The sequence below is a fragment of the Enhydra lutris genome, unplaced genomic scaffold (assembly GCF_002288905.1).
Source record: "Enhydra lutris kenyoni isolate GAN:26980312 unplaced genomic scaffold, ASM228890v2 scaffoldscaffold11, whole genome shotgun sequence".
NCBI classification, from domain to species: Eukaryota; Metazoa; Chordata; class Mammalia; order Carnivora; family Mustelidae; genus Enhydra; species Enhydra lutris.
This window is the reverse complement of record NW_019154095.1, coordinates 36,179,191-36,204,726: the sequence shown is the minus strand read 5'-3', so window position 1 is coordinate 36,204,726 and position 25,536 is coordinate 36,179,191. Positions and strand designations below refer to the sequence as shown.

Below are 25,536 nucleotides of genomic sequence, written 5' to 3'. Positions count from 1 at the left end.
ATTTATTTATTTAAGACAGAGAGAGAGAGAGAGAGAGAGAGAGAGAGAGAAAGAGAGCACACACATGTGTGCACAAGTGGTGGCGGGGGGGAAGGCAGAGAAAGAGAGAGAATCTCCAGCAATCTCCCCACTGAGTGCAGAGCTGACACAGGGCATGATCTCAAGACCCTGAGATCACAACCTGAGCTGAAATCAAGAGTCTGATGCTTAACCGACTGAGCCACCCAGGTGCCCCCATCATCAGTTCTTACGCATTCTCAGCTGACATCTGTATTTATTCCTGAGTATCTGATCTATGTGGCTCCACAACTTTTACCTCTTTGTACATACCAGCCACCTATCTGGGTTTGTAATGTGTCAAACTCTGTTTTAGCCACAATTTATTGGCATGTTTTTGATTTTGTTGTTTTCCAGTTGAAGCAGTGGGGAAGTTGACAGGTAGAGGAGCTACCCCCCAGCTATAGTCATGCATGATCATGGCTCAATATATTCCTCTTAGAACTGCCCCAGTGCTTCACAAGATAAAACTTGTGAACCATGAAACTGGATAATTAGCTGAGATTTCTAAGCAAAATATTTAATGTATGGCCCAGCTCCTCCCAACTGCTCAGAGCAAATGTGAGAGCAGATTGATGAGTTGAAGAAGAGTTAAACTTAGAGACTTGAAGAATTCTCAGCCTAACCAAATGCTCAATGTGTGGCTGGAAAGTCATTTGATATTGAGATTATTGCATGTGAACTATTTTAGCAGCCATCTCAGCAGAAGAAAGGAATAGGGATGAGATTATGAAGGCAGAAACCCTGCCAGGTTGAACCGAAGGGAACAGGATGGGACAATATAGTCATTTCACTGCTGTTATACTTCATTCTTCAAGAAGAGAGAAGAATGCCCCAAAGGTGATTCAGAGATCAGGGTTTTCTTGTCCATCACAGCCCCAGGAGCTTCCCTCCTTGGCTTCAGCTAGGCTGCCCCAGCCCAGTGCCTGGGAGGCTGCAAACTGTTGTGTGGGCAGGGCCAAAAGGGTAGGGGTGGATGTCACTGAGGGCTATGGGATGATGCTGTCACTACAGTGGGCCTGGAGGACAGAATATCAAGCCAGAGAGAATATTCTTGAAACTTAAAACTCTAATGCAAGTTAGCTTGCTAGGTTTTGTATTTACTGGGATCTGTCATCCCTTCTTCCCTTCCTTCCAACTTCTTTCTTCAGAATGAGAATGTCTATCCTATGCCTGTCTCACTGCTGTTTTTCATGATAAAATATTGGAAGTTTCCCTAGGAGTAAAATAATGATCACTTCTTTTGTGATTATATCCTTTTATTCTGAATGGATTACCCAAGGCAATTATGAGATGGGGGTAGAGATTAACTAAAGAAAAGGAAAGAAAAATTATTATTAAAAAGATGTGGCAAAATTATTAATTACAGTTACATCATTTAACTGCCCTAAAAACTAAAAGACTTGAAAATAGTGATAGTCCATTGATAAAATGTACACACAAAAATTTGTAGGCTTCCTACATGTAAAAAGTAACAAGTTAAAAATACAATGACAGGAAGACTTTCTGACAACAATTTTCAATAAAATGATATTTCTTAAAATGCAAAAGGTAATTTCTGATCCATATTTCATTCTATACCTATAAAGATATCTAAACCACAATGAGTTATCAGCTTATACCCGTCAGGATGGCTACAATTTACAAAACAGAAAATAACAAGTTTTGGCAAGGATGTGGAGAAACTGGAATCCTTGTGCCCTGTTGGTGGGAATGCAAAATAATGCATCCTCTGTGGAAAACAATATGGAGATTCTTAAAAAAAGTTAAGCATAGAATTACCATAAAACCTAGCAATTCCACATCTAGGTATATACCTCAAATTATTGAAAGCATGGACTCAGATACTAATACACCCAAGTTCATAGCAACATTAGTCACAATCACTAAACCTTGGAAGTAACCCAATTATCCATTGACGAATGAATAAGCAAAATGTAGTACATACCTATAATGGAATATTAACAGCCTTAAATAGAAAGGGAATTATGGCACCTGGGTGGCTCAGTTGGTTAAGCGTCTGCTTTCAGCTAGGGTCATGATCTCAGGGTCCTGGAATCAAGACCCTCAACAGGCTTCCTGCTCAGCAGGGAGTCTGCTTCTCCCTCCGTTCCTCCCCACTGCTAATGCACTCTCTCTCTCTCTCAAATAAATTTAAAAAAATTTTTTTAGAGATTATTTATTTATTTATTTATTTGTCAGAGAGAGAGAAAGAGCACATAGGCAGGCAGAGTGGCAGGCAGAGGCAGAGGGAGAAGCAGGCTCCCCGTGGAGCAAGGAGCCCAATGAAGGACTCCATTCCAGGATGCTGGGACCATGACCCGAGCCAAAGGCAGCTGCTTAACCAACTGAGCCACTCAGGTGTCCCCCCCAAAAAAATTTTTTTTAAAAACACATGTTCCAACATGAACTTTGAGGACATTGTACTAAGTAAAATAAGCCAGCTACAACATGACAAATACTGTATGATTCCACTTATACAGAGTCTCAGAAGTAGTGAAATTCATAGACACAGAAAGTAGAATGGTGATTTCTAAGGAGCTGGGGAGAAGGGAAAGGGGAGTTATCATTTAATGAATATATACTTTCAGTTCTGCAAGATTAAGAATTCTGAACGTGGATGGTGGTTGCACAACAATGGACTTAATGCCACTGAATCGTAGTCTTAAAAATGGTTAAAAAGGTAAATTTTAAGTTATGTGTATTTTACAAGTAAACATACATATTTAAATGTGTGTATGTTAGAAAGGGTCAAAAATATTAGTAAAATAGATTGCCAAGTGTGATGAAAGAGCAATACACAGCAGAATTATAAATTTCCTATAATCATAGGTAAATGGGAAGCTTCATGAAAATTAAAGAGATGTAAATGAATTTCTTTTTACTATGAGCTTGTCATGGATTAAAAAGATTGATAATAACCCCTGAAAATCAAGAATAATGTATAGTACTATTGGTGGTAATTTCTGGAGTTAGGATTACATAAAAATTTTTGAAAGAACAATTATAATGTGAAATTAAAATATAGTCTATGATTTTATATATTAAGTAGACAAGTAGACAAAAATATAGGAGAATTTAGATTCTAGAATGTGCAAACAGGCACCACACACATAAACACATATATATTCCATTATGTACATATGTATATCTTTGTTCTTATATCTATATATGTCATGCTGTAAAATGGTTATATATTCTTTGATAATACCCATGAAATATTAACAAAAGTTGATAATGTACTGATACAAATAAAGCCATCATGAATTCCACAGTTTTAGTTTTTTCCAAGTCATATTTTGTTAAGTCAGTGATATACAAAATAAATAGAATAAATAGAATAAAAGTGTTAAAGAAACTGGGCTTCTTAAGATCACCTTGCCTCAGAGAGGAGGGCATGGGGGTCCAGGGAGGGTGGGTGACAGCTAAAAGTTACAAGGGGTGATAGCTTCTTTTTGAGATGATGGAGATGTTCTAAAATTGTGGTAGTGCTTGCCTATCTGAGAATATACTAAAAACCACTCAATTCTACACTTTAAATAGGTGAACTGTACAGTATATGAAATTATATCTCAGTAAAACTTAAAAAAAAAAAGATCACTTTCCCTCTCATCTTTATGCTCCAAAACGCATTTGACATCACAAGAGCTTCCCCCTTGTTGAGTCCAGGCCTCATCTTTGTACGGGTACAGGGCCCCAGGAAGAACCATTGGGGACAGAAAATGCATGCAGCCAGATGGCATACCAGGCTGGGGCTTTCAGAGTACACCTACAAGCCCCAGAATACATGGGTGAAGACAGACTCTACGGCAGCTGATTAAATGAAACTAGCTGGATTGAAAGTTTTCCTCTGATCCCAGGCTCAAGAACCACCATTCTACTGACATCAGGACCCAGAGTGACCTTGGGAAACGAAGCATGAACATTTGCCTGGGATGATCCAAGTTGTCATATGCAAAGTCTCAAATACTGAATAATCCATTCCTGAGATGGGAAATTTTCTGAGTTACAGCAACTGGTTTGGAGGGTTGAAGCAAAAGAAGAAAATCCATATGGAAGCTTAAAAAAATGAGTGAAAGCAGCACTGTTTTGGTGTTAAATGAATGAAGCATAAATTACCTGTCTTCTGTACTTTCTGTTTTTAACTCTGACAGCTGATCTCGACAATTTTAATTTGTGATTCATTCTGAGTGATGTGACTTAAGTGTGCAACCCAAGGGTATTGAAATCATTAATAGTCCATCTTTTTTTTTTTTTTTTAAAAGGAGGACTCATTCTTTTTTTTTTTTTTTTAGATTTTATTTATTTATTTGACAGAGAGAGAGATCACAAGTAGGCAGAGAGGAAGGCAGAGAGAGGGAAACAGGCTCCCTGCTGAGCAGAAAGCTCGATGTGGGACTTGATCCCAGGACCCTGAGATCATGACCTGAGCCGAAGGCAGTGGCTTAACCCACTGAGCCACCCAGGCACCCTCATTAATAGTCCATCTTTGACTTAGTCTTTGGATTGGCTATTGTGCTCTTGTGTCAAAAGAGTACTAATTTAATTTTTCATTTTGTAAATATTGTAATCGTGTTTCCTAGGATAATGATAATCAGAATGATTACAATACTAACCATTATGACCCAGACATCACTGATCATGAAGACTAAATTACTATTTTTAATGACAGATGGAAGGACACATACAACTGGATTTAAGAAATAAGTAACTAGGGGCACCTGGGTGGCTCAGTGGGTTAAAGCCTCTGCCTTAGGCTCAGGTCATGATCCCTGGCTCCTGGAATCGAGCCCCGCATCGGGCTCTCTGCTCAGCAGGGAGCCTGCTTCCCTTCCTCTCTCTCTGCCTGCCTCGCTGCCTACTTGTGATCTCTGTCTGTCAAATAAATAAATAAAATCTTCAAAAAAAAAAAAAGTAACTAAAGAGAGCATATTATACATTATGATGAAAATACTTTGGATGCAGAAATAAACCCACACATATGTGGTCAATTACAACAAAGGAGCCAAGAATATAAAATGGCAGAAAGGACAGTCCCTTATAAGTGGTATTGAAAAAACTGGATAGTCACATGCTAAAGAATGAAACTGGACTTTTTTATATGATAAACAAATATTAGCTTAAAATGTTTTAAAGACCTGAATGTACATGAAACCATAAAACTCCTAGAAGAAAACACAGGTAGCAAGATCCTTGATATTGATTTTGGTGATGATTTTTTGATCTGACAATGTAAAGGCAACAAAAGCAAAAACAAACAAGTGGGACTATACCAAACTACAAACCTGCACAACAATGGAATCATCAACAAAATTTAAAAGTAACCCCATGAATGTAGAGGAAATATTTGCCAACAATATATCTGATGAGGGGTTAATATCCAAAATATATTAAGAATTCATTTAATTCACTAGCAAAAAACCCCAAATAATCCTGGGCACAAGAAATTAATAGAAATTTTCCCAAAGACATTCAAATGGCCAATGTGTACATGAAAAGGTACTCAATATCACTAATCATCAGGGAAATACAAATAAAAACCATAAGGAGATATCACTTCACACATGTTAAAATGATTATTATCATGGGGTTCCTGGGTGGCTCAGATGGTTGGACATTTGCCTTTGGCTCAGGTCATGATCTCCAGGTCCTGGGATCAAGCCCTGCATCGGGCTCCCAGCTCAGGAGAGAGTCTACTTCTCCCTCTCTCTGCCTCTTGCCCTCCTTATGCTTTCTCTCTTTCTCAAATGAATAAATAAAATTTTTTAAAAAATAAAAAATAAAATGGTTATTCTCAAAAAGACAAGAAATAACAAGTGTTGGCAAGAATATGGAGAAAAAAGAACCCTTGAACACCATTGGTAAAAATATAAAGTTGTGCAGCTCCTATGGAAAACAGTATGGAGGGCGAGGTTAAAAAATTAAAAATAGAACTACCATATGAACCAGCAATTCCACTTCTGGGTATATAGGCCAAGAAAATGAACACACTACCTCAAAACTATATATAATCCACCCATGTTCACTGCAGCATTATTTAAAATAGCCAAGATATGGATACAACCTAAATGTCCACCAGTAAATGAACAGATAAAGAAAATGTGGTCATATGTAGACAATGGAATATTATTATGCCATAATAATGGAATATTATTCAGCCATAAAAAGGAATGAAATCTTACCATTCATAATGACATGGATGGATCTTGAGAGCCTTCTGTTAAGTGAAATAAGTCAGACACTAAGACAATATATTTATATGATCTCATTTATATGTGGAATCAAGCTTACAGATGTGGAGAACATACTGATGGTTGTCAGTGGTGTGGAGGGCTGAGTGAAATGGATGAAAGGGGTCAAAAGATACAAACTTCCAGTTTTAAAATCAGTAATTCCTAGGAAGGCAATGTACAGCATGGTAACTATAGTAAATAATACTGTATTACATATTTGAAAGTTGCTAAGAGAATAGACCTTAAAAGTTCTCATCATAAGAAAAAATAAAGGTAACTATGTACGGTGATGGATGCTAACTAGACTTACAGCAGCCATTTCGCAATGTATACAAATATTGAATCATTATAGGGTACACCTGAAACTAATATAATATGTCAATTATATCTCAATTAAAAAAAAGAATTTGGAATAGGTATGGTGGAAAAGGTGTTGTGAAAGCATATTTGGAGGTTGAATCACAAATTTTTTGGATGAAATAAGCATGTATTTTTAAATCAACTGCATCTTTTTGTTTCCCAATTAAAAAAAATTCTTTTCTCTCCTCAAAAGACACCAATGTCCTGACAAAAATACCTAGCAAATTAGCATTAGTTTTGGCATACCATAGGAACAAACATGCACTGCCCTATCACTCATCCCCTTCATTGTTTTACAAAACCAAATGAAGTTACATTTCAGGATTCACAGATTGCATTAAAAATGTCCTGCGGGAGAAAAACGTGAGAATTGTTATAATATCTGCTGACTCCTTAAGTGTAGCAATAACTGTCATATCTTAACAAATGAATAAGGCAGCAAAATATTCCCCCAGTTCTTAATTTGATTTTAAAAATGAAGTTTAAAATAAGTTTAATTTCCACACAGATTTTAATTACAGAAAAAAAAATTTTATCTTGCTCAAATCCAAACTAGACTTTGTTGACCCATACGCATATTTAGCAGGCAGTCCAAATGTAAACTTCTGCAAATCCCATTCAGTCTATAAGCTTCTTCTCAAAGAAAAGGAAAAGATCTTACCCACTAAACATCCTACACACCATGGACACAACACTGAATGGAGTGTGATATGCTTACCTGTGATATACAGGCTTTCCTGATGAAAGCTTTTGGTCACTTTTAGTTTCCTCAAAAGGTATGGAAGCTGGTAATGGGCTTTTTTAAAATTAATTTATTTCACAGAGAGTGAGTGTGTGATAAAGCACAAGCAGGGGGGAGGGGCAGAGAGAAAGGGAGAAGCAGGCTCCACACTGCGCAGGAAGCTCGACCTGGGGCTCAGTCCCAGGATTCCAGGATCATGACCCCAGCTCAAAGCAGATGCCTAACCAACTGAGCTACCCAGGCACCCTGGGATTTTTCAAAACTTTATGAAGTGGGAAGGCGATGACTTCCTCAGACATGGATGCATACAAGATGGTTCTTAGTGTGACAAGCTGTATGAGATGTGTTAGAATACCGGCCTGGCATAAAATCTTGTTCTTGAAAGGCTGGACAATAAGAATGTACTTCTTTAATTTTTAAGTACATTGAAGAGGAAAATAGAAAGGTTGCAGTAAAAAGAGAATTTACGTGCTGTTTCTCTGAAACAATTTGCTAATCTGTGAATCTTAGGGGGAAAAAATGAACTGACTATACCTATGACTCATATTTTTGGAAAAAGACTGCTTCAGAACTCAAAAACTGTAATTAGAAAAAGGCAAGCAGTGAAACAGGACCTTCTCAGACCTTTATTAAAATTGAAATTTATTTATAATTCAACTTAGATTTCACAAATGCAAATTACCTCTATGCTTTCAACCATGTTCCCTAAGGAAAAAAAAATATACAACTTCTGACATCCAATGTGATTTAGAGTGCTTAAAAATGAGCATTTTGGGGGCGCCTGGGTGGCTCAGTGGTTTAAGCCTCTGCCTTTGGCTCGGGTCATGATCTCGGGGTACAGGGATCGAGCCCCGCATCGGGCTCCTTGCTTGGTGGGGAGCCTGCTTCTCCCTCTGCCTCTGCCTGCCTTTCTGCCTGCCTGTGTGCTCTCTCTCTCTCTCTCTCTCTTTCTCTCTGACAAATAAATAAATTTTTAAAAAATGATGAGCATTTTTGAAATGGGCAGCCTATATGGTGAATTAAACATGAAAAGAAACTGACTGCTAGGTACCTGATCTACTAGAAGACACCTACAGAAACAAAGCTAATGAATGTTTTTGGAGATCTGCAAAATAATTTCTACAAGCCTAAAACCCTACTGTGTCTAGTTAAAACAACAACAACAACAACAACAACAGGTATGTCATGTTCAAATGCTTTGTAGGAGATCTTTATGGATGCCATCACAATAGACTGACACCTGAATTCAGGAAATGTGGCTTGATAAAGCAGAGCTTCAAGACAAAAGGAATTGTACATTTGGCTCTATTCCATTTTTCTGCTGCTTAAAGGAAGGATATCTGAAAGGCTGCAAGCAATACAGAGAAGTATAATTGGAAAATGAAACAGAAAGGGCCAAAAATATATCTGACCATATCATAAAACAAAGAGAATCATGTTTTATTAAAAAAGATTTTTTAAATTAAGTTCAGTTAGCTAACATATAGTACATCATTAGTTTTTGATGTAGTATTCAATGATTCATTAGTAAAAAGAAAGAAAGAGAGAGAGAAAGAAAGAAAAAGAAAGAAGGAAGGAAGGGAGAGAGAGAGTACTGTCATTGTTATTTTTTATTAAATATAGGGCAAGCTTAATTTTTCCTATATTTATATTCCCCTTTTGAAAATTCTTACATTTATGAATCTGAATAATATACAATAAGATAGCCTGCAAAATTTAAATATCCAGTAAAGACTTTAAAAAGAGGTAAATATAAATTGCTATTTCAAGGGAAATATTAAAAAATACTGTCATTATAAATTATTGTTACATTTTTGCTCATATATATTATTTTCTTAATTGGTTGTACACACTGGTAACTAATAGTGTTGTTTTACTTAAATAATAGTATTTATGTAATAAAAATCACTAATATATAATATGTAATTTTAACTAAATATCTACTTTACACATTTATGTGAAAATAATATGTTTAAAATTATGTTACATGTTAAACTATTATTCCCTTTTTTTTTTTGGTCTGATACACAGTCTAATATGGCTGTGTGTTAACTCTGTAAAAAGTTGGTCACCCTAGCTACACCTTCCCCCTGGTATCCAAGCTTCAAGTAAATCTGCCAAGGAGTTTCAGTATTTATATGCCCCAAAAGGAAAGGGGGTGAGGGTGGAGAGCCTCTGCTCCCAGGTTATCCTAGGTGGGCTCCAATATCTTCTAAAACCAGGGAATATCCCCCAGGTATCCTCAATCCTACCCAGGACTGCTTAATCTCAAAATAGTACTCATGAACCCCACAGGAGAGATTCTAGAGAGGATAGTTCAAAAGACTGGACTGGAGTCCTTACAGTGCAGCAAAAAGGAATAAAAGATAGCCTAAAAGAATCTGGTGGCATTAATATAACAATGACTACTAACATTATTTTAAACCAGAAATGTATGAGGCAATCCAAAGTGAACAATCCAAATGAACTAGTCAAATTTTATGTACTGGAATTTCTACTTTTATATTGCCTAATCTGGGTACACTTTTTGTATCAACGTTAATATGTCAATGTCAATGTTGATATATAAAAAGTACAGAAAAAACTTCTACTGTCTTAGATTTTTTAAAATTTTACAAATAAAACAAAAACATGTTTTTGGTATCAGTTGCTTTGTAACCTAGCTTGGAACCTATACTTTGTGAATTTTTTCTCTCACATATTGTCTTTGATTAATAAAATTTGAAAGACACTAACCAGATGGAGCCTTGTGCCCATCATCAATACTTCCAAATTCTCCCTTCTTCTGCAGGCATGTAGGAGGATCAAACCCCTTTTCACACTGGCAATGATTTAAATTATTGCAAACCTGGAGTAATCAGAAAATAGAACAATTGTTTTTTAGAGACAAAGACGGTTTTCATTAGAGACCAATGAATATTCTATACTTACTCAACAGAGAATTTATTTCAGAGAATTTATTCATTTAACTTAAATAGACAAATTAAATAAATTTTCACAAATTTTCTCTCAATATTGTCCATACTTTAGAAAGTATATTTAGCTTCTTCTGACAAAGGAATTTAAAAAAAAAATTCAACTCTTTCCATAGCCAGACCCAAATACTATCAATTACCAGTAACATGCCACTAATTATCATTTAGTTGCCAGTTTCACAGAACAGCCCAGACTCTGAATTAATAAGACTAGAAAAAATTTCTAATGACCTTTGTTTACCAGTTTCTACCTTCTTTCTGTGAAAATAAGATCATTTTTGTTATATAACAATACATGCTGCATATAGCACATCTACCCCTTATATTTACCTAACACTTCATACATCCAGAATCATCTTAAATGTTTCTACTTTATATTCTCTAATAAATAGTTTAGCAACATTTCTTAAGAAAATAAGTTTGAAGTTATAAATTATAGACTCTTAGATGACACCAAGCAGCATGAAAATCATCTTAATATTTTTTTTAATCTCAAAACCATTTTATAGCATTGTTCAAAGTATCTTGCTAAAATGAAAACTGAAATTACTTACTCCGTGGCTATTGCAATAAGTAGAGTTGCACTCCTCATCTGTTATCTGGTGTTGAACTTTTACACACACAAATTTGACACAATACTAAAAGCAAAAGGAAGTGAAGAATAGTCACACAATTAGATTGTGTGTACGGATAATACATAAGCAAGAGAGTTTCAGAATTCATATTATCAAGAATTGACATAAAAAATACAAAAAGTATAAGGTAATAATTTGAAACATTGAAATAAATGTGAAATAAGCTATAAGCCTTCAGATTTTAAAGATGTAACCATATGTGAGAAGTTAGTTTTATTTTCTTACCACCTAGCTAGTAGTCCACTTAAAAAGGGAAATATCTGGAAAAATAATTTGACTAGTTCCTGAGTTCCAGAACTATCCAAGCCTTTAAAGATTTTATTTACTTGCTAGAGAGAGAGAGAGAGCACAAGCAGGGGGAGTGTCAAGCAGAGGGAGAAGCAGGCTCTCTGCTGAGCCGGGAGCCTGATGGGGAACTCTATCCCAGAACCATGGGATCATGGGATCATGGGATCATGACCTAAGCTGAAGGCAGATGCTTAACGGACTGAGCCACCCAGGCATCCCTCCAAGAAGCATTTTAAAAATACCTATGCCCAGGCTCCATCTGAGACATTTCTATCAAAATCTCTGGGTGCAGGGTCCACATGATCATTGGAGCAACTAAGGTTGAGAACTATGAGGTGGGAGATTGGGGTCTTAAAATCATGGGTATGAATAGCACAGGAAGACAGCTCACTATTCCATGAGAAAAAAATGATGAGAAGGAGAACAGCAAGAATAAAAGATAATTATATGCAGTAATAAGGCAATGAGAGACTCCCAATTATGAGGTGGCTAAAAGGCCTCCAAATAAAAAGAGTATTTAATGTGTGAATTTACACTGTTCTAATTTATGGAATTAATTTTTGTGACTTTTTCCTAATTATTGAAAAAAAAATTCAGTAAATTCAGTACTTTGTCGAAGAGTTTTATTTTTTGAGTGAATTTTGACTTTGGATCATAATAACAACCATGTATGCAAAAAGAGAAGGACCAGGACCCTGGAAAAAAATGATATGAGCCAATATCCTTTAGAATTCAAGGGGAGAGAGACCTCAGATCATAATTATATTCCATGTGCTTCCAGATGAGCAAGATATGATACAAACTTTGGGTTTTTTTCATGGACTATTTTTAAAATGTATTGTATAGAAATAAATTTGAATTTAGCAAGCACAACTTGTGACTTTCTCTCAAAAAGATATGTCAGAAAAGGACAAATATCATATGCTTTCACTCGTTGAATTTAAGAAACAAAGGGGAAAAAAGACAACCAAAAACAGGCTTTTACAGAGAACAAACTCCTGATGCCAAAAGTGTGGAAGGGAAATGGGGGAATGTACACCTGAAACTAATGTAACACTCTATGTTAATTATACTTGAATTTAAAAATACAATAAAATAAAAAGTTTTAAAATATTTTAGTTAACTTTCCATTGTAGCTCTTGGAGTTAATAGTTCATAGAATTAATTAGAATATTAAGCTATTATCAGATATATTATTTTACTAAATGTCAGAACTTTCTAATAATCTAAAAATTATTTTATGCTATATTATGTGTTAATACTGTTTCCTATTTCTTTCTTTTGAAATTTTTATTTAAATTCTAGTTACTTAACATATAGTGCAATACTGGTTTCAGGAGTAGAATTCAGTGATTCATCACTTACATACAACACCTAGTGCTCATCATAATGAATGCCCTCTTATGAGGCTGCATGAGTGGCTCAGTCAGTTAAGTGTCCCACTCTTTATTTCAGCTCAGGCCATGATCACAGGGTCCTGGGATCAAGTCCTGCCTCAGGCTTTCTTTTCTCCCTCTGCCTTGCTCCCTCCACACTACCCCTACTCACATGCATAGTCTCTCTCTGTCTCTCTCTCTATGAAATAAATAACTCTTAAAAAGAAAAATAAAAAACCAGTGCCCTCCTACTACCCACCACCCATCTAGCCAATCTCCACCCAGTTCCATTCATCAATCCCCAGTTTGTTCTCTATCTTTAAGAGTCTCTTATGGTTTGTTTCCTTCTTTTTTTTTCTCCCCCCCTCCATATGTTCATCTGTTTTGCTTCTTTAAATTCCACATATGAGTGAAATCATATAAACTTGTCTTGTACTTTTCTTATTTCACTTAGCATAATACACTATACCTCCACTCATGTCATTGCAAATGGCAAGATTTCATTCTTTTTGATGGATGAATAATATTCCACATTATATATCTACCACATCTTTTTTATCCATTCATCATTCGATGGACATTTGGGCTCCTTCCATAGTTTGGCTATTGTTGATAATGCTGCTATGTTAGGGAGCATGTATCCCTTTAAATTCATATTTTTATGTTCTTTGGGTAAATACACAGTACTGTGATTATGAGATCATAAGTTAGGTCTATTTTTAACTTCTTAAGAAAACTCCATATTGTTCTCCAGAGTGGCTGCATCAGTTTGCATTTCCACCAAAAGTGCACAAGTGTTCCTTTTCCTCCACATCCTCTCCAACACTTGTTTCTTTTTTTTTTTTTTAATTTATTTATTTAACAGACAGAGATCACAAGTAGGCAGAGAGGCAGGCAGAGAGAGAGGAGGAAGCAGGCTCCCCGCTAAACAGAGAGCCCGATGTGGGGCTCGATCCCGGGACCCTGGGATCATGACCTGAGCTGAAGGCAGAGGCTTCAACCCACTGAGCCACCCAGGCACCCCTCCAACACTTGTTTCTTGAATTTTTTTATTTTAGCCATTCTGACAGGTGTGAGGTTGTATCTCATTGTAGTTTTGATTTGCATTTCCCTGATGATCTCTGATGTTAAGCATCTTCTTATGTGTCTGTTGCCCATCTGGATGTCTTCTTTGGAGAAATTTCTATTTATGCCTTCTGCCCATTTTTAACTGGATTATTGGTTTTTAGGTGTTGAGTTGTATAAATACTTTATATATTTTGGGTACTAATCTTTTAACAAATATGTCATTTGCAAATACCTTCTCCCATTCTATAGCTGACTTTTAGTTTAGTTGGTTTCCTTCACTGTGCAGAAGCTTTTAATTTTGATGTAGTCCCAACAGTTTACTTTTGCTTTTGTTTCTCATGTCTCAGGAGACATACCTAGAAAGAAGTTGCTATGGCCAATGTCAGAGAAATTATTGCCTGTGCTCCCCTATAGGATTTTTATGGTTTCCTGTCTCACATTTAGGCCATTAATCCATTTTGAGTTTATTCTGTGCATGGTGTAAGAAAGTGGTCTAGTTTCATTCTTTTGCATATAGCTGTCCAATTTTCCCAAGACCGTTTGTTGAAGAGACTTTTTCCCATTGGGTATTCTTTCTTCCTTTGTTGGAAGATCACCATATAATTGTGGGTTTACTTCTGGGCTTCTATACTGTTCCATTGATCTAAGTGTCTATTTTTGTGCCAGTATCATGTTGTCTTGATCACTACAGCTTTATAATAAAACTTGCAGTCTCGAATTATACCTCCAGTTTTATTTTTCCTTTTCAAGATTGTTTTGGTTATTCAGGGTCTTTTGTGGTTCCATACAAATTTTAGGACTGTTTTTTTCTAGTTCTGTTAAAAAAAAAAAAAAGTGCTGTTTTGATAGGGACTGCATTAAATCTGTAGATTGCTTAGGATAGTATAGACATTTTAACAGTATTTGTTCTTCCAATCCATGAACATGGAATGTCTTTCCATTTCTTTGTGTCATCTTCAATTTCTTTCATCAGTGTTTTATAGTTTTCAGAATACAAGTTTTCACCTCTTTGGTTAAGTTTATTCCTAGCTACTTTATTATTTCTGGTGCTACTATAAATGGGATTGTTTTAATTTCTTTTCTACTGCTTGATCATTAGTGTTTAGAAATGCAACAGGCTTCTATACATTGATTTTGTATACTGTGACCACACTGAATTCATTTATCAGTCCTAGTAATTTTTTGGTGGAGTCTTCAGGGCTTTCTTTTTTTTTTTTTTTTTTATTTCTTTTCAGCGTAACAGTATTCATTGTTTTTGCACCACACCCAGTGCTCCATACAATAAGTGCCCTCCTTAATACCCACCACCTGGCTCCCCCAACCTCCCACCCCCCGCCCCTTCAAAACCCTCAGGTTGTTTTTCAGAGCCCATAGTCTCTCATGGTTCACCTCCCCTTCCAATTTCCTTCAACTCCCTTCTCCTCTCCATCTCCCCATGTCCTCCATGTTATTTGTTATGCTCCACAAATAAGTGAAACCATATGATAATTGACTCTCTCTGCTTGACTTATTTCATTCAGCATAATCTCTTCCAGTATATAGAACATGTCATCTGCAAATAGTGAAAGTTTTACTTCTTCCCTATCAATTTGGATGCCTGTTATTCCTTTCTCTTGTCTGATTGCTATGGCTAGGACTTCCAGTACTATGTCGAATAAAAGTGAGAAAAGACATTCTTGTCTTCTTCCTGACCATAAAGGAAAAGCTCTGTTTTTCCCCATTGAGAATTATATTAAATTAGCTGTGCGTTTTTCAGATGTGGCCATTATTATGTTGAGTCATGTTCCCTCTAAACCCACTTTGTGAAGGGTTTTTATCATGAATGGATGTTGTACTTCATCAAATCCTTTTTCTGCATCTATTGAAATGATCGTACGGGTTTTATATTTTATTTTATTAATGTTATATATCATGTTGATTGATTTGCCAATGTTGAAAAACCCTCACAACCCAAGAATAAATCCCACGTGATCATGGTGAATGCATTGTTTAATTTGGTTTGCTAACATTTTGTTGAGAATCTTTGTTGAGTTGTTCATCAGGAATATTGGCCATAGTTCTTTTGTAGGTCTTTATCTGATTTTGGAATCAGGGTATTGCCAAGCTCATAGTATAAATTTGGAAGTTTTCCTTCCATTTCTATTTTTTGTAAAATTTTGAAAAGTATAGGTATTAAACTTTCTTTTTTTTAAGATTTTTATTTATTTATTTGACAGACAAGTAGGCAGAGAGGCAGGCAGAGACAGAGAGAGGAGGAAGCAGTCTCCCCGTCGAGCAGAGAGCCCGATGCAGGGCTCGATCCCAGGACCCAGAGATCATGACCAGAGCCGAAGGCAGAGGCTTTAACCCACTGAGCCACCCAGGTGCCCCTAGTTATTAAACTTTCTTTAAATGTTTGGTAGAATTCACCTGTAACACCATCTGGTCTTAGGCTTTTGGTTTTGGGGATTTTTTTGACTACTGATTCAATTTCATTGCTGGCAATCAGGTTGTTCAAATTTGCTATTTCTGGTGTCTATTTTTGTGCCAGTACCATGGCAGTGGGCTTTCTGGTTCAACTTTGGTAGTTTATATGTTTCTAGGAATTCATCTTTTTCTTCTAGGTTGTCCAGTTTGTTGACATATAATTTTTCATAATATTCTTTTATAGTCCCTTGTATTTCTATAGTGTCAGAAAGTCAAGCACACACAAAAAAGAAATAATTTAGGACCAAAAAATTATAATGTAGAATTTATAGGAAATATTTAAAAATGGCACAATAATCAAATAACAATTCATTATGATTTTGAGTTGAGCCAAGATAACATAGACCTATTTCTTTAAGTGAAATAAGTCAAGCAGAGAAAGACAATTATCATATGGTTTCACTCATATATGGATAGCACATAGGACCATAGAGAAAAGGAGGAAAAACTGAGGGGGAAGAAATCAGTGAGGGAGACAAATCTTGAGAGACTCTGGACCCTGAGAAAAAAACTGAGGATTTCAGATAGGTGGGAGTGGGGAGATGGGATAGTGAGGTGATGGGTATTAAGGAGGGCACATGTTGTGATGAGCACTGGACATTATATGCAACTAATAAATCGAATACTACATCAAAAAGTAATGATATACTACTATATGTTGGCTAACTGAACATAATAATAAAATAAAAATATAAAAACTTACACTAAAAAAAGAATGAATGTTAGGCAAACTATGGTGTATTCGTGTAATGGAATATTTCAACACTAAATATAAACCATTGATACATGTGGCTTTCTAGATAGATCCCAAGGATGTTATGCTGGCTGAAAAAAAACTAATCTCTGGAGATTTTTAGATAATTCTACTAATATAACATTCTCCAAGTGACAGAATTATAGAGATAGAGAACTGATTAGAACAGAGCACTAGGTATACAAGGGAAAGGTATGACTACAAAACGAATCCATGACAGAATTCCATTTTGGTGGATGGAACAGTTTTGTATTTTGACTGTGATGGTGGTTCCATGGTTATACATGTTATATAATTGCACAGAACTACACACAGACAACACACACACACATACACATTCTAATCTAAATAAGGTTTCTACCAAACTCAATTTCCTGTTTTTTATATTTTACAGGTTAAAGATATTAAGACAATCTGGATGTAGGATAGACAGGACCTCTCTAACATATTTTACTTTCCATTAAAGTATAGTTACTTCAAAATTAAAAAGTTTAATTAAAAAAGAGACCACCAATAACTGTGACTAATTCTGTGTAATAGTTTTCCTTCTTTATATTTTTCTCCATTTCAAAAATTATTCAAAGATATAGTATCTTTATAATTTATATTTCTATTAATTTCATAATATTAAGACAGTGAAAAAATGCTATAAACACAAAAAATACTGGAAATACATGTTCTGAAATATAAAGAGAATTTATCTCTAGGTGATAATACTATGAATGATTTTTTTCCTTTTCTATATTTTCCAGTCATTTTTGATGTGTGTGTATTATTTCAAAATGAAAAATTGTATTAATTTTAAAAATCAAATAAAATTCAGCCAGAAAATATAAAATAAGGAAGCACTTTAGAACTGATGTAAATTAATAACCACAAAATGTGTTAAGAAAAAAAAAAGTGCAAAAGCATTTATAGTATGTAATACTACTTTTTGTTTAACAAAGGAGGTATAAGAAATGTACATATCTGCTCCATTGTGCAACAAATAAAAGGTAAGATAGCTAAAACTAAAAAACTACAATAATAGAAACTAGTAATGAAAACTAATTGTTTCTCTACTGGGAGTAGGGGAGAGAAATGAGAATGGATAGAAGGTTTACAGGGTTTACAGGGATGGGAATGGATAATTCTCTGAGTATAACCATATATAGTTTTGAATCTTTTTAAAAATTTTTTTAAAGATTTTATTTATTTGGGAGAAAGAGGGCACATGTGAATAGTAGTGGGGGGGGGGTAGGAACAGAGGGAAACACACAAGCAGACTCATACTGAGCACAGACCCAGTCTCAAGGCTCAATCTCACAACCCTGAGATTACAACTTCAGCTAAAATCAAGGGTTGGGCACTTAACTGACAGAGTCACCCAGTTGCCCTTATAGTTTTAAATATTAAAAATCATTTTATATTTCACGTATCAGAAACTAAGCTAAAATAAAATGAACAGGACAGGGAGAAATCCAAAAAACTTACCGTTTTTCAAATGAACAATCTAACCACATTAAGAAGAAAAATGAATAAACCCCAAATAATTCTTGAATAAAATATTTTTACATACACTTCAGGCTATGGGCAAGAAGAATTTCACAGTGGAATGAGCTAGCAATTCTGAGATAGTTTAATGTGTATTCCAAAGACATCCAAGGATGGAATTTATATAGATAACTGTCAAAGAAAGTGTCAAAGTATATCACTATCATAGAAAACAGTCAAAAATATGAAAAGATACGAGGCTAGAATGAAACCTATATTGTGGATTCAATTTGAAAGTGTAATTTTGACCTCATGCTTTGTAATGTAGATATGCATGTATAGAAATATATATATAAGATATGAGTGTGAGTATATATACATGTATACATATATACATATATTCATGTATATGTATCTATATGTTTTCATATGCTTGAATCCTATGTAGATATAGATATACATTTCCTAGCTCTGTCTATTGATGGGGCCAAAAGTGACACTCCCAATAGCAGAAAGGAAAATTAATACCTAGATCTTGGTTTCTAAATACTATTTCCCATTTCGATGAACCAGGGTTCCTTGGAGAATGGCTGATTTTAGGAACTGGGGCAGGAAACATTCAGTATCAATGTAGAACATCTTGTGATTCTAGAAAGTAAGGAAGCACTCAAAAAGAAAAAAGGAAAAAAAAAATCTCACAGTGTTAAAAGTTTGCCAAAGAGACACCAGTTGACTGGCCAAAGCTAGAAAAACTTGAATAACGAAATCAATAAAGTAGTACTGGATTATAACCCAGACCATAATAACATAAATATCCAAGAGTCTACAATGTTACAAATAAATGACTGAATAAATAAATGGAGAACAGACAAACCTTTGGTGCAAAGGAATTAAAAATAATTTATGTAACTACTGAGCCCCCAAGAAAGTGAAATATAACTTCCTACTTCTTAAGTATGGGTTATGCAAAGTAACTTCTTTCAGGGAAGTACAATATGGAAAGGGAAGTAAAGAGTAACTTAACAGTGAGAAATTTGACAAATATTACCTCAGGCAGGTGATCAAGGTTAACATCAACACTTGATAATGATATGATGAAAGATACTTTACCTCTGAGGTCTTCCTCCCAAAAATACATAAACCCAGTCTAATCATAAGAGAAACGGCAGACAAATCTTAATATGAGGGACATACTACAAAATACCTGACCAGTTCTCGAAACCATCAAGGCCATCAAAAACAAAGAAATTAGGAGAAACTGTCACTGTCAAGAGAAGTCTATGAATACATATTTGATAAATGTAATATGGTATTTTGGGTGGAATCCTGGAAAAGACATTAGGTAAAAGAAATCTGAATGAAGTGTGGAATTTATTTAATATAATATATAAACATTGCTAGTTCATTAACTATAACAAATGTACCATATTACTATTAGATGTTAATAACTGGGAAAATTGGATATGTTGCTTATGGGCAAGAGTTATAGTATGTTCTAAAACTGGATGTAGTGATACATTAATCAAAAACAATGAATTGTATATATCATGAATGACTATTATAGTAAACAATATTTCAACAAAGCTGTTTAACAATGAATTGTTTGGTGTATTGTAAAAATAATTGTTAAAACACTTGAAATTTTGTAGTTCTAATTACCATCTCAGGACCACACACAGTGCCATCTTGTACAAATGTATCATCTCTATCTTCAGGATTTTCATATGTCGTCCATGAATTTTTAGGTAACTTTTCATTGGGTCGAAATGTAGATACACATATTTCGTCTTGGACATGTGTATAAATCACAGATAAATTTGCACGTGATATTAATGTTTTGTGTGGCCAGGCACAAACTAATTTTCCACATAGAAGATTACTAGAATCATAGGGCAGAGAAAAAAATTCTCTTATTATTTACTGAAATAACATAGACTCCTGATATACCTAAGTTTTAAAAAAAAAGTTTTACAAATTTAACTCCAGGTGTCAACAATATTCTCTCAGAAAACTTTCTGAGCACACTAATTTATGTATGATGTGGCCATTTTTGTTCTGTGAGTCTATGTGCTAAGGGAAAAATTAATGATACCTGCAACCTGACAGCCCTGGCCTGTCTTATATTAGCTTCTTAAATTTGAGCAAATCACCAGTCTTCAATTCTTTCATTAGTAAAATAAAATAAATAATTCTCACTACAAATATCATTGTAACATTATAGGCACTGAATACATATCATTTGTAGGGGGTGGGTAATACTGTTCAGTTCAGATCATAAAACAGAAACCTGTGATAAACTGCCATATATTCTAGGATCTTAGCAATATATAACCTATATCCCAAACAAAATTATAAATTTCTAAATACATACGGATAACTGCAAAAATCTCGGCCACAGTTTCCATATCTATCTCCTCTTGTATTTACTTCATCATAACAAGCAAATGGACCACCTCTAGAAGCTAAAAGAAAAAAAAAACTTTTATAAATTACAGTACATAATTCCAATAATCATTGTAGAAATAAACTCACTTTGGAAATTAATAATGTGACAGCTAAGGAGATTTATAATTACCTAGCATTAAAAGGTTGCTCAGGTAGCTTTGGGGGAGGCAAGATGACAGAAGAGTAGGGACCCCATTTCAATCAGTCCCCTGAATTTAGCTGGATATCTACCAAACCATTCTGAACATCCACAAAATCAGCCTGAGATATAAGAATATATATCTAGATCTCTACAAGCAGAAAAGCGCTGCCTGTTGCAAGGTAGGAAGAGCAGAGTTATGAAGCTTCAGGGAGATATTGGAAGATAAACAGAAGGGTGAGGGAGCCTCCATAAACTGGCTCCTAGAGAGTGATATAACACCAGAGCACAAAAGTGTCCTATGCCAGGGTTTGGACAGCAGTAATGGCTGGGAAAGGGCTTTAGTGCAGTGCTCAGGCAGGATCCAGGAGCTGCAGGTGCATGCATGAGCCTGGGGCCCTGGGCAGTTTTAGAAACACAAAGGGCATGGACACTCCCAGGCCCCTGGGATGACCTCAGAGAATCACTGTGGGCGTGAATTGTGAGAGGCTGCAGCTTTCTGCAGTACATAGAGAAACAAAAAAGGTTTGTCCTGGAGGGTACAGTGAAGACAACCAACTTTAATTTCTCTGCTCTGGGCCAGAGGTTTGGGTGTGACCATTTTTGCTCTGACCCTCAAGGAGGCATGGAAAGCAGAGAGAACAAAATCTCAAAACACCAGTCTCCACTGATCTCATCCTCCCAACAGGAGGCAGGACAACTCTACCCAAGCAGGTTGCCTGAGAAACAACAGCAGTCCCAGCCCCCAGAAGACCTACTGGAAGAACAAGAGGATGACAATTATAGTGTCCCTATAAAACTGTAAAATCCCAACACCGGCGATAATAGTATATTGAGCTCCAGTCGTTGCCTCATGGCTTGTTTATTTTTCAGATACAAGTTTCTTTTTCTTTTTATTCTTAGCAATATATAACCTACATCCCACCTTTTTCTTGTTTTTTTTTTTTTACCTTTTTCTCATTTCAACTGCATGTTCAATATATCAACTTATATTTCATAGTAGCTTTATTTAACTTGTACTTTTCCACATCTATATTTTTTTATAGATATATGTTTCAGGGTAGTCCTTTTCTCCCTATTCAATATTACCTTTGTATATATACAAGTTTTACTTTCCCTATAATTTTGGGAAGTAGTGTACTCTAACAAACAGAACAAAATACTCCCAGGAACAACTTAAACACCCTACTTTGTCCATACTGAGAGATTGCCCCCTTTATTCTTTTTTTTTCTTAATTTTTACTTTTTTTTAATTTTAAAATTTTACAAATTTTATTCTTGTGTTTTATTTTGGCTTTGTTTTTTCAGTGGTGACTTCTGACCACTCCAGATTTTCCTAAGATGCCTCTTGCTTGGGTTGTGGTTGATATTTTGAACTCTGCACATTCTCTTAACCATCCCTCAACACAATGACTAGGAGGAGGCTCTCCCAACAAAGAAAAAAACCAGAGATAATGCCCCTGACACAGATCTAATGGATATGGATATAACCAAAATGTCAGAGATAGATTTCAGGGTAGCAATTATGAAGTCAATAGTTAGGCTTGAGAAAAGCATTAGTAACAATATAGAATCTCTAAGGGCAGAAATGAAATCTAATCAGGCCAAACTAGAAAATGCTATGAATTAGATGCAGTCTAAACTGGATACTCTAACATCCAAGGTAAATGAGGCATAAGAACAAATTAGTGATCTAGCAGATAAGCTGATAGAAAAGAAGAAAGCTGAGGAAGAGAGGGACAGGCGGCTAGAAGCCTGTGAGAACAGACTTAGAAAGATCAATGATACCATGAAATGTTCCAATGTCAGAGTTATTGGGATCCCTGAGGGGGGAGAGAAAGAGAGATGATTAGAAGGTATGATTGAGGAACCAGAAAACACCTCGAATAGCCAAAGGAATATTGAAAAAGAAAGCCAAAGTTGGTGGCACCACAATTCCAGACCTCAAGCTCTATTACAAAGCTGTCATCATCAAGACAGTATGGTACTGGCACAAAAACAGACACATAGATCAATGGAACAGAATAGAGAGCCCAGAAATAGACCCTCAACTCTATGGTCAACTAATCTTTGACAAAGCAGGAAAGAATGTCCAATGGAAAAAAGACAGCCTCTTCAACAAATGGTGTTGGGAAAATTGGACAGCCACATGCAGAAAAATGAAATTGGACTATTTCCTTATACCACACACGAAAATAGACTCAAAATGGATGAAGGACCTCAATGTGAGAAAGGAATCCATCAAAATCCTTGAGGAGAACACAGGCAGCAACCTCTTTGACCTCAACCGCAGCAGCATCTTCCTAGGAACATCGCCAAAGGCAACGGAAGCAAGGGCAAAAATGAACTATTGGGATTTCATCAAGATCAAAAGCTTTTGCACAGCAAAGGAAACAGTTAACAAAACCAAAAGACAACTGACAGAATGGGAGAAGATATTTGCAAACGACGTATCAGATAAAGGGCTAGTATCCAAAATCTATAAAGAGCTTAGCAAACTCAACACCCAAAGAACAAATAATCCTATCAAGAAATGGGCAGAAGACATGAACAGACATTTCTGCAACGAAGACATCTAGATGGCCAACAGACACATGAAAAAATGCTCCACATCACTCGGCATCAGGGAAATACAAATCAAAACCACAATGAGATACCACCTCACACCAGTCAGAATGGCTAAAATTAACAAGTCAAGAAATGACAGATGCTGGCGAGGATGTGGAGAGAGGGGAACCCTACTACACTGTTGGTGGGAATGCAAGCTGGTGCAACCACTCTGGAAAACAGTGTGGAGGTTCCTCAAAACACTGAAAATAGAGCTACCCTATGACCCAGTGATTGCACTACTGGGTATATATCCTAAAGATACAAATGTGGTGCTCCAAAGGGGCGTGTGCACCCAAATGTTTATAGCAGCAATGTCCACAATAGCCAAACTATGGAAAGAACCTAGATGTCCATCAACAGATGAGTGAATAAAGAAGATGTGGTATATATATACAATGGAATACTATGCAGCCATCAAAAGAAATGAAATCTTGCCATTGTGATGACGTGAATGGAACTAGAGGGTATTATGCTTAGCGAAATAAGTCAATTGGAAAAAGACAACTATCATATGATCTCTGTGATATGAGGAGATGCAATGTGGGGGGGTTGGGGAGTAGGAAAAAAAATGAAAGGAGATGGGATCGGGAGGGAGAGAAACCATAAAAGACTCAATCTCAAAACACAGATTGAGGGTTGCTGGGGGAAGGGGGGACAGGAGAGAGTGGTGGGGATATGGACATTGGGGAGGGTATGTGCTATGATGAGTGCTGTGAAATGTGTAAACCTGGCAATTCACAGACCTGTACCCCTGGGGACAAAAATACATTATATGTTTATTTAAAAAAAAAAAAAAGAAGAAGAAGAAGGTATGGTTGAGCAAATCATAGCTGAGAACTTCCCTAATCTGTGGAAGGAAACAAGGATTCATGTCCAAGAGGCAGAGAGGACCTCTCCCAAGATCAACAAAAATAGACCAACACCCCAGCATATAATAGTAAAACTTGCAAACCTTAGAGCCAAGTAAGCTATCCTGAGAGCAGCTAGCAGGAAGATATTTCTTACCTATGGACGTAGGAACACCAGAATAATGTCAGACCTGTCCACAGAGAGCTGGCAAGCCAGAAAGGGCTGGCAAGACATATTCAGGGCACTAAATGAAAAGAACATGCAGCCAAGAATACTTTATCCAGCAAGGTTTTCATTCAGAATTGATGAAGAGCTTTCAGGATAGGCAGAAACTGAAAGAATATCCAACCACCAAGCCAGCCCTGCAAGAAGTACTAAGGGGGATTCTGTAAATGAAGAGCCTCCAAGAGTCACACAGACCAGAAAGAAACAGAAAATCTATAGAAACAGGCAATACACTGGCACTAAATTCATATCTTTCAATAGTCACTCTAAATGTAAATGGGCTAAAGGTTCCCAATAAACAGCACAGTGTTGCAGACTGGATAAAAAAGCAGGACCCAACCATATGCTTTCTATAAGTGACTCATTTTGAACCTAAACACCTCCAGATTGAAAGCGGGGGAGGGATGGAGAACCATATACCATGCTAATGGACCTCAAAAAAAACTGGGGTAGCAATCCTCTATCAGACATAGTCAACTGTAGTAAGAGATGTAGAGGGACACTATATTATATTTAAAGGGTCTATCCAACAAGAAACTCTTAACACTTGTAAATATCTATACCCCAATATGAGAGCAGCCAACTACCAAAAAACAACTATTAACCAAAATAAAGAATCATATTGATAATAATATGTTAATAGTAGGAGACCTCAACACTCCACACTCAGGAATGGGCAGATCATATAAGCAGAAGATCAACAAAGAAATATAGACTTCATAGATATATACAGAACATTCCATCCTAAAACAAAAGAATACTCATTCTTCTTGAGTACACATGGAACTTTCTCTAGAAGACTACATACTGGGTTACTATCAGGTCTCAACTGATACCAAAA

At 35.9% G+C, this 25,536-nt stretch overlaps 1 protein-coding gene across 1 annotated transcript in view; it reads right to left on the bottom strand.

Moving 5' to 3' along the window:
- Positions 1-25,536, bottom strand: part of LOC111144479 (disintegrin and metalloproteinase domain-containing protein 5-like) — a 190,841-nt gene that overhangs the window by 48,664 nt on the left and 116,641 nt on the right. The window contains exons 16-19 of the mRNA XM_022498781.1: positions 20,799-20,889; positions 20,087-20,306; positions 10,922-11,005; positions 10,129-10,240 (exon numbers count right to left, since the gene is read on the bottom strand). Of these exons, the coding sequence (XP_022354489.1) occupies positions 10,129-10,240; positions 10,922-11,005; positions 20,087-20,306; positions 20,799-20,889 (507 nt within the window). The remainder of the gene's footprint in view (positions 1-10,128; positions 10,241-10,921; positions 11,006-20,086; positions 20,307-20,798; positions 20,890-25,536) is intronic.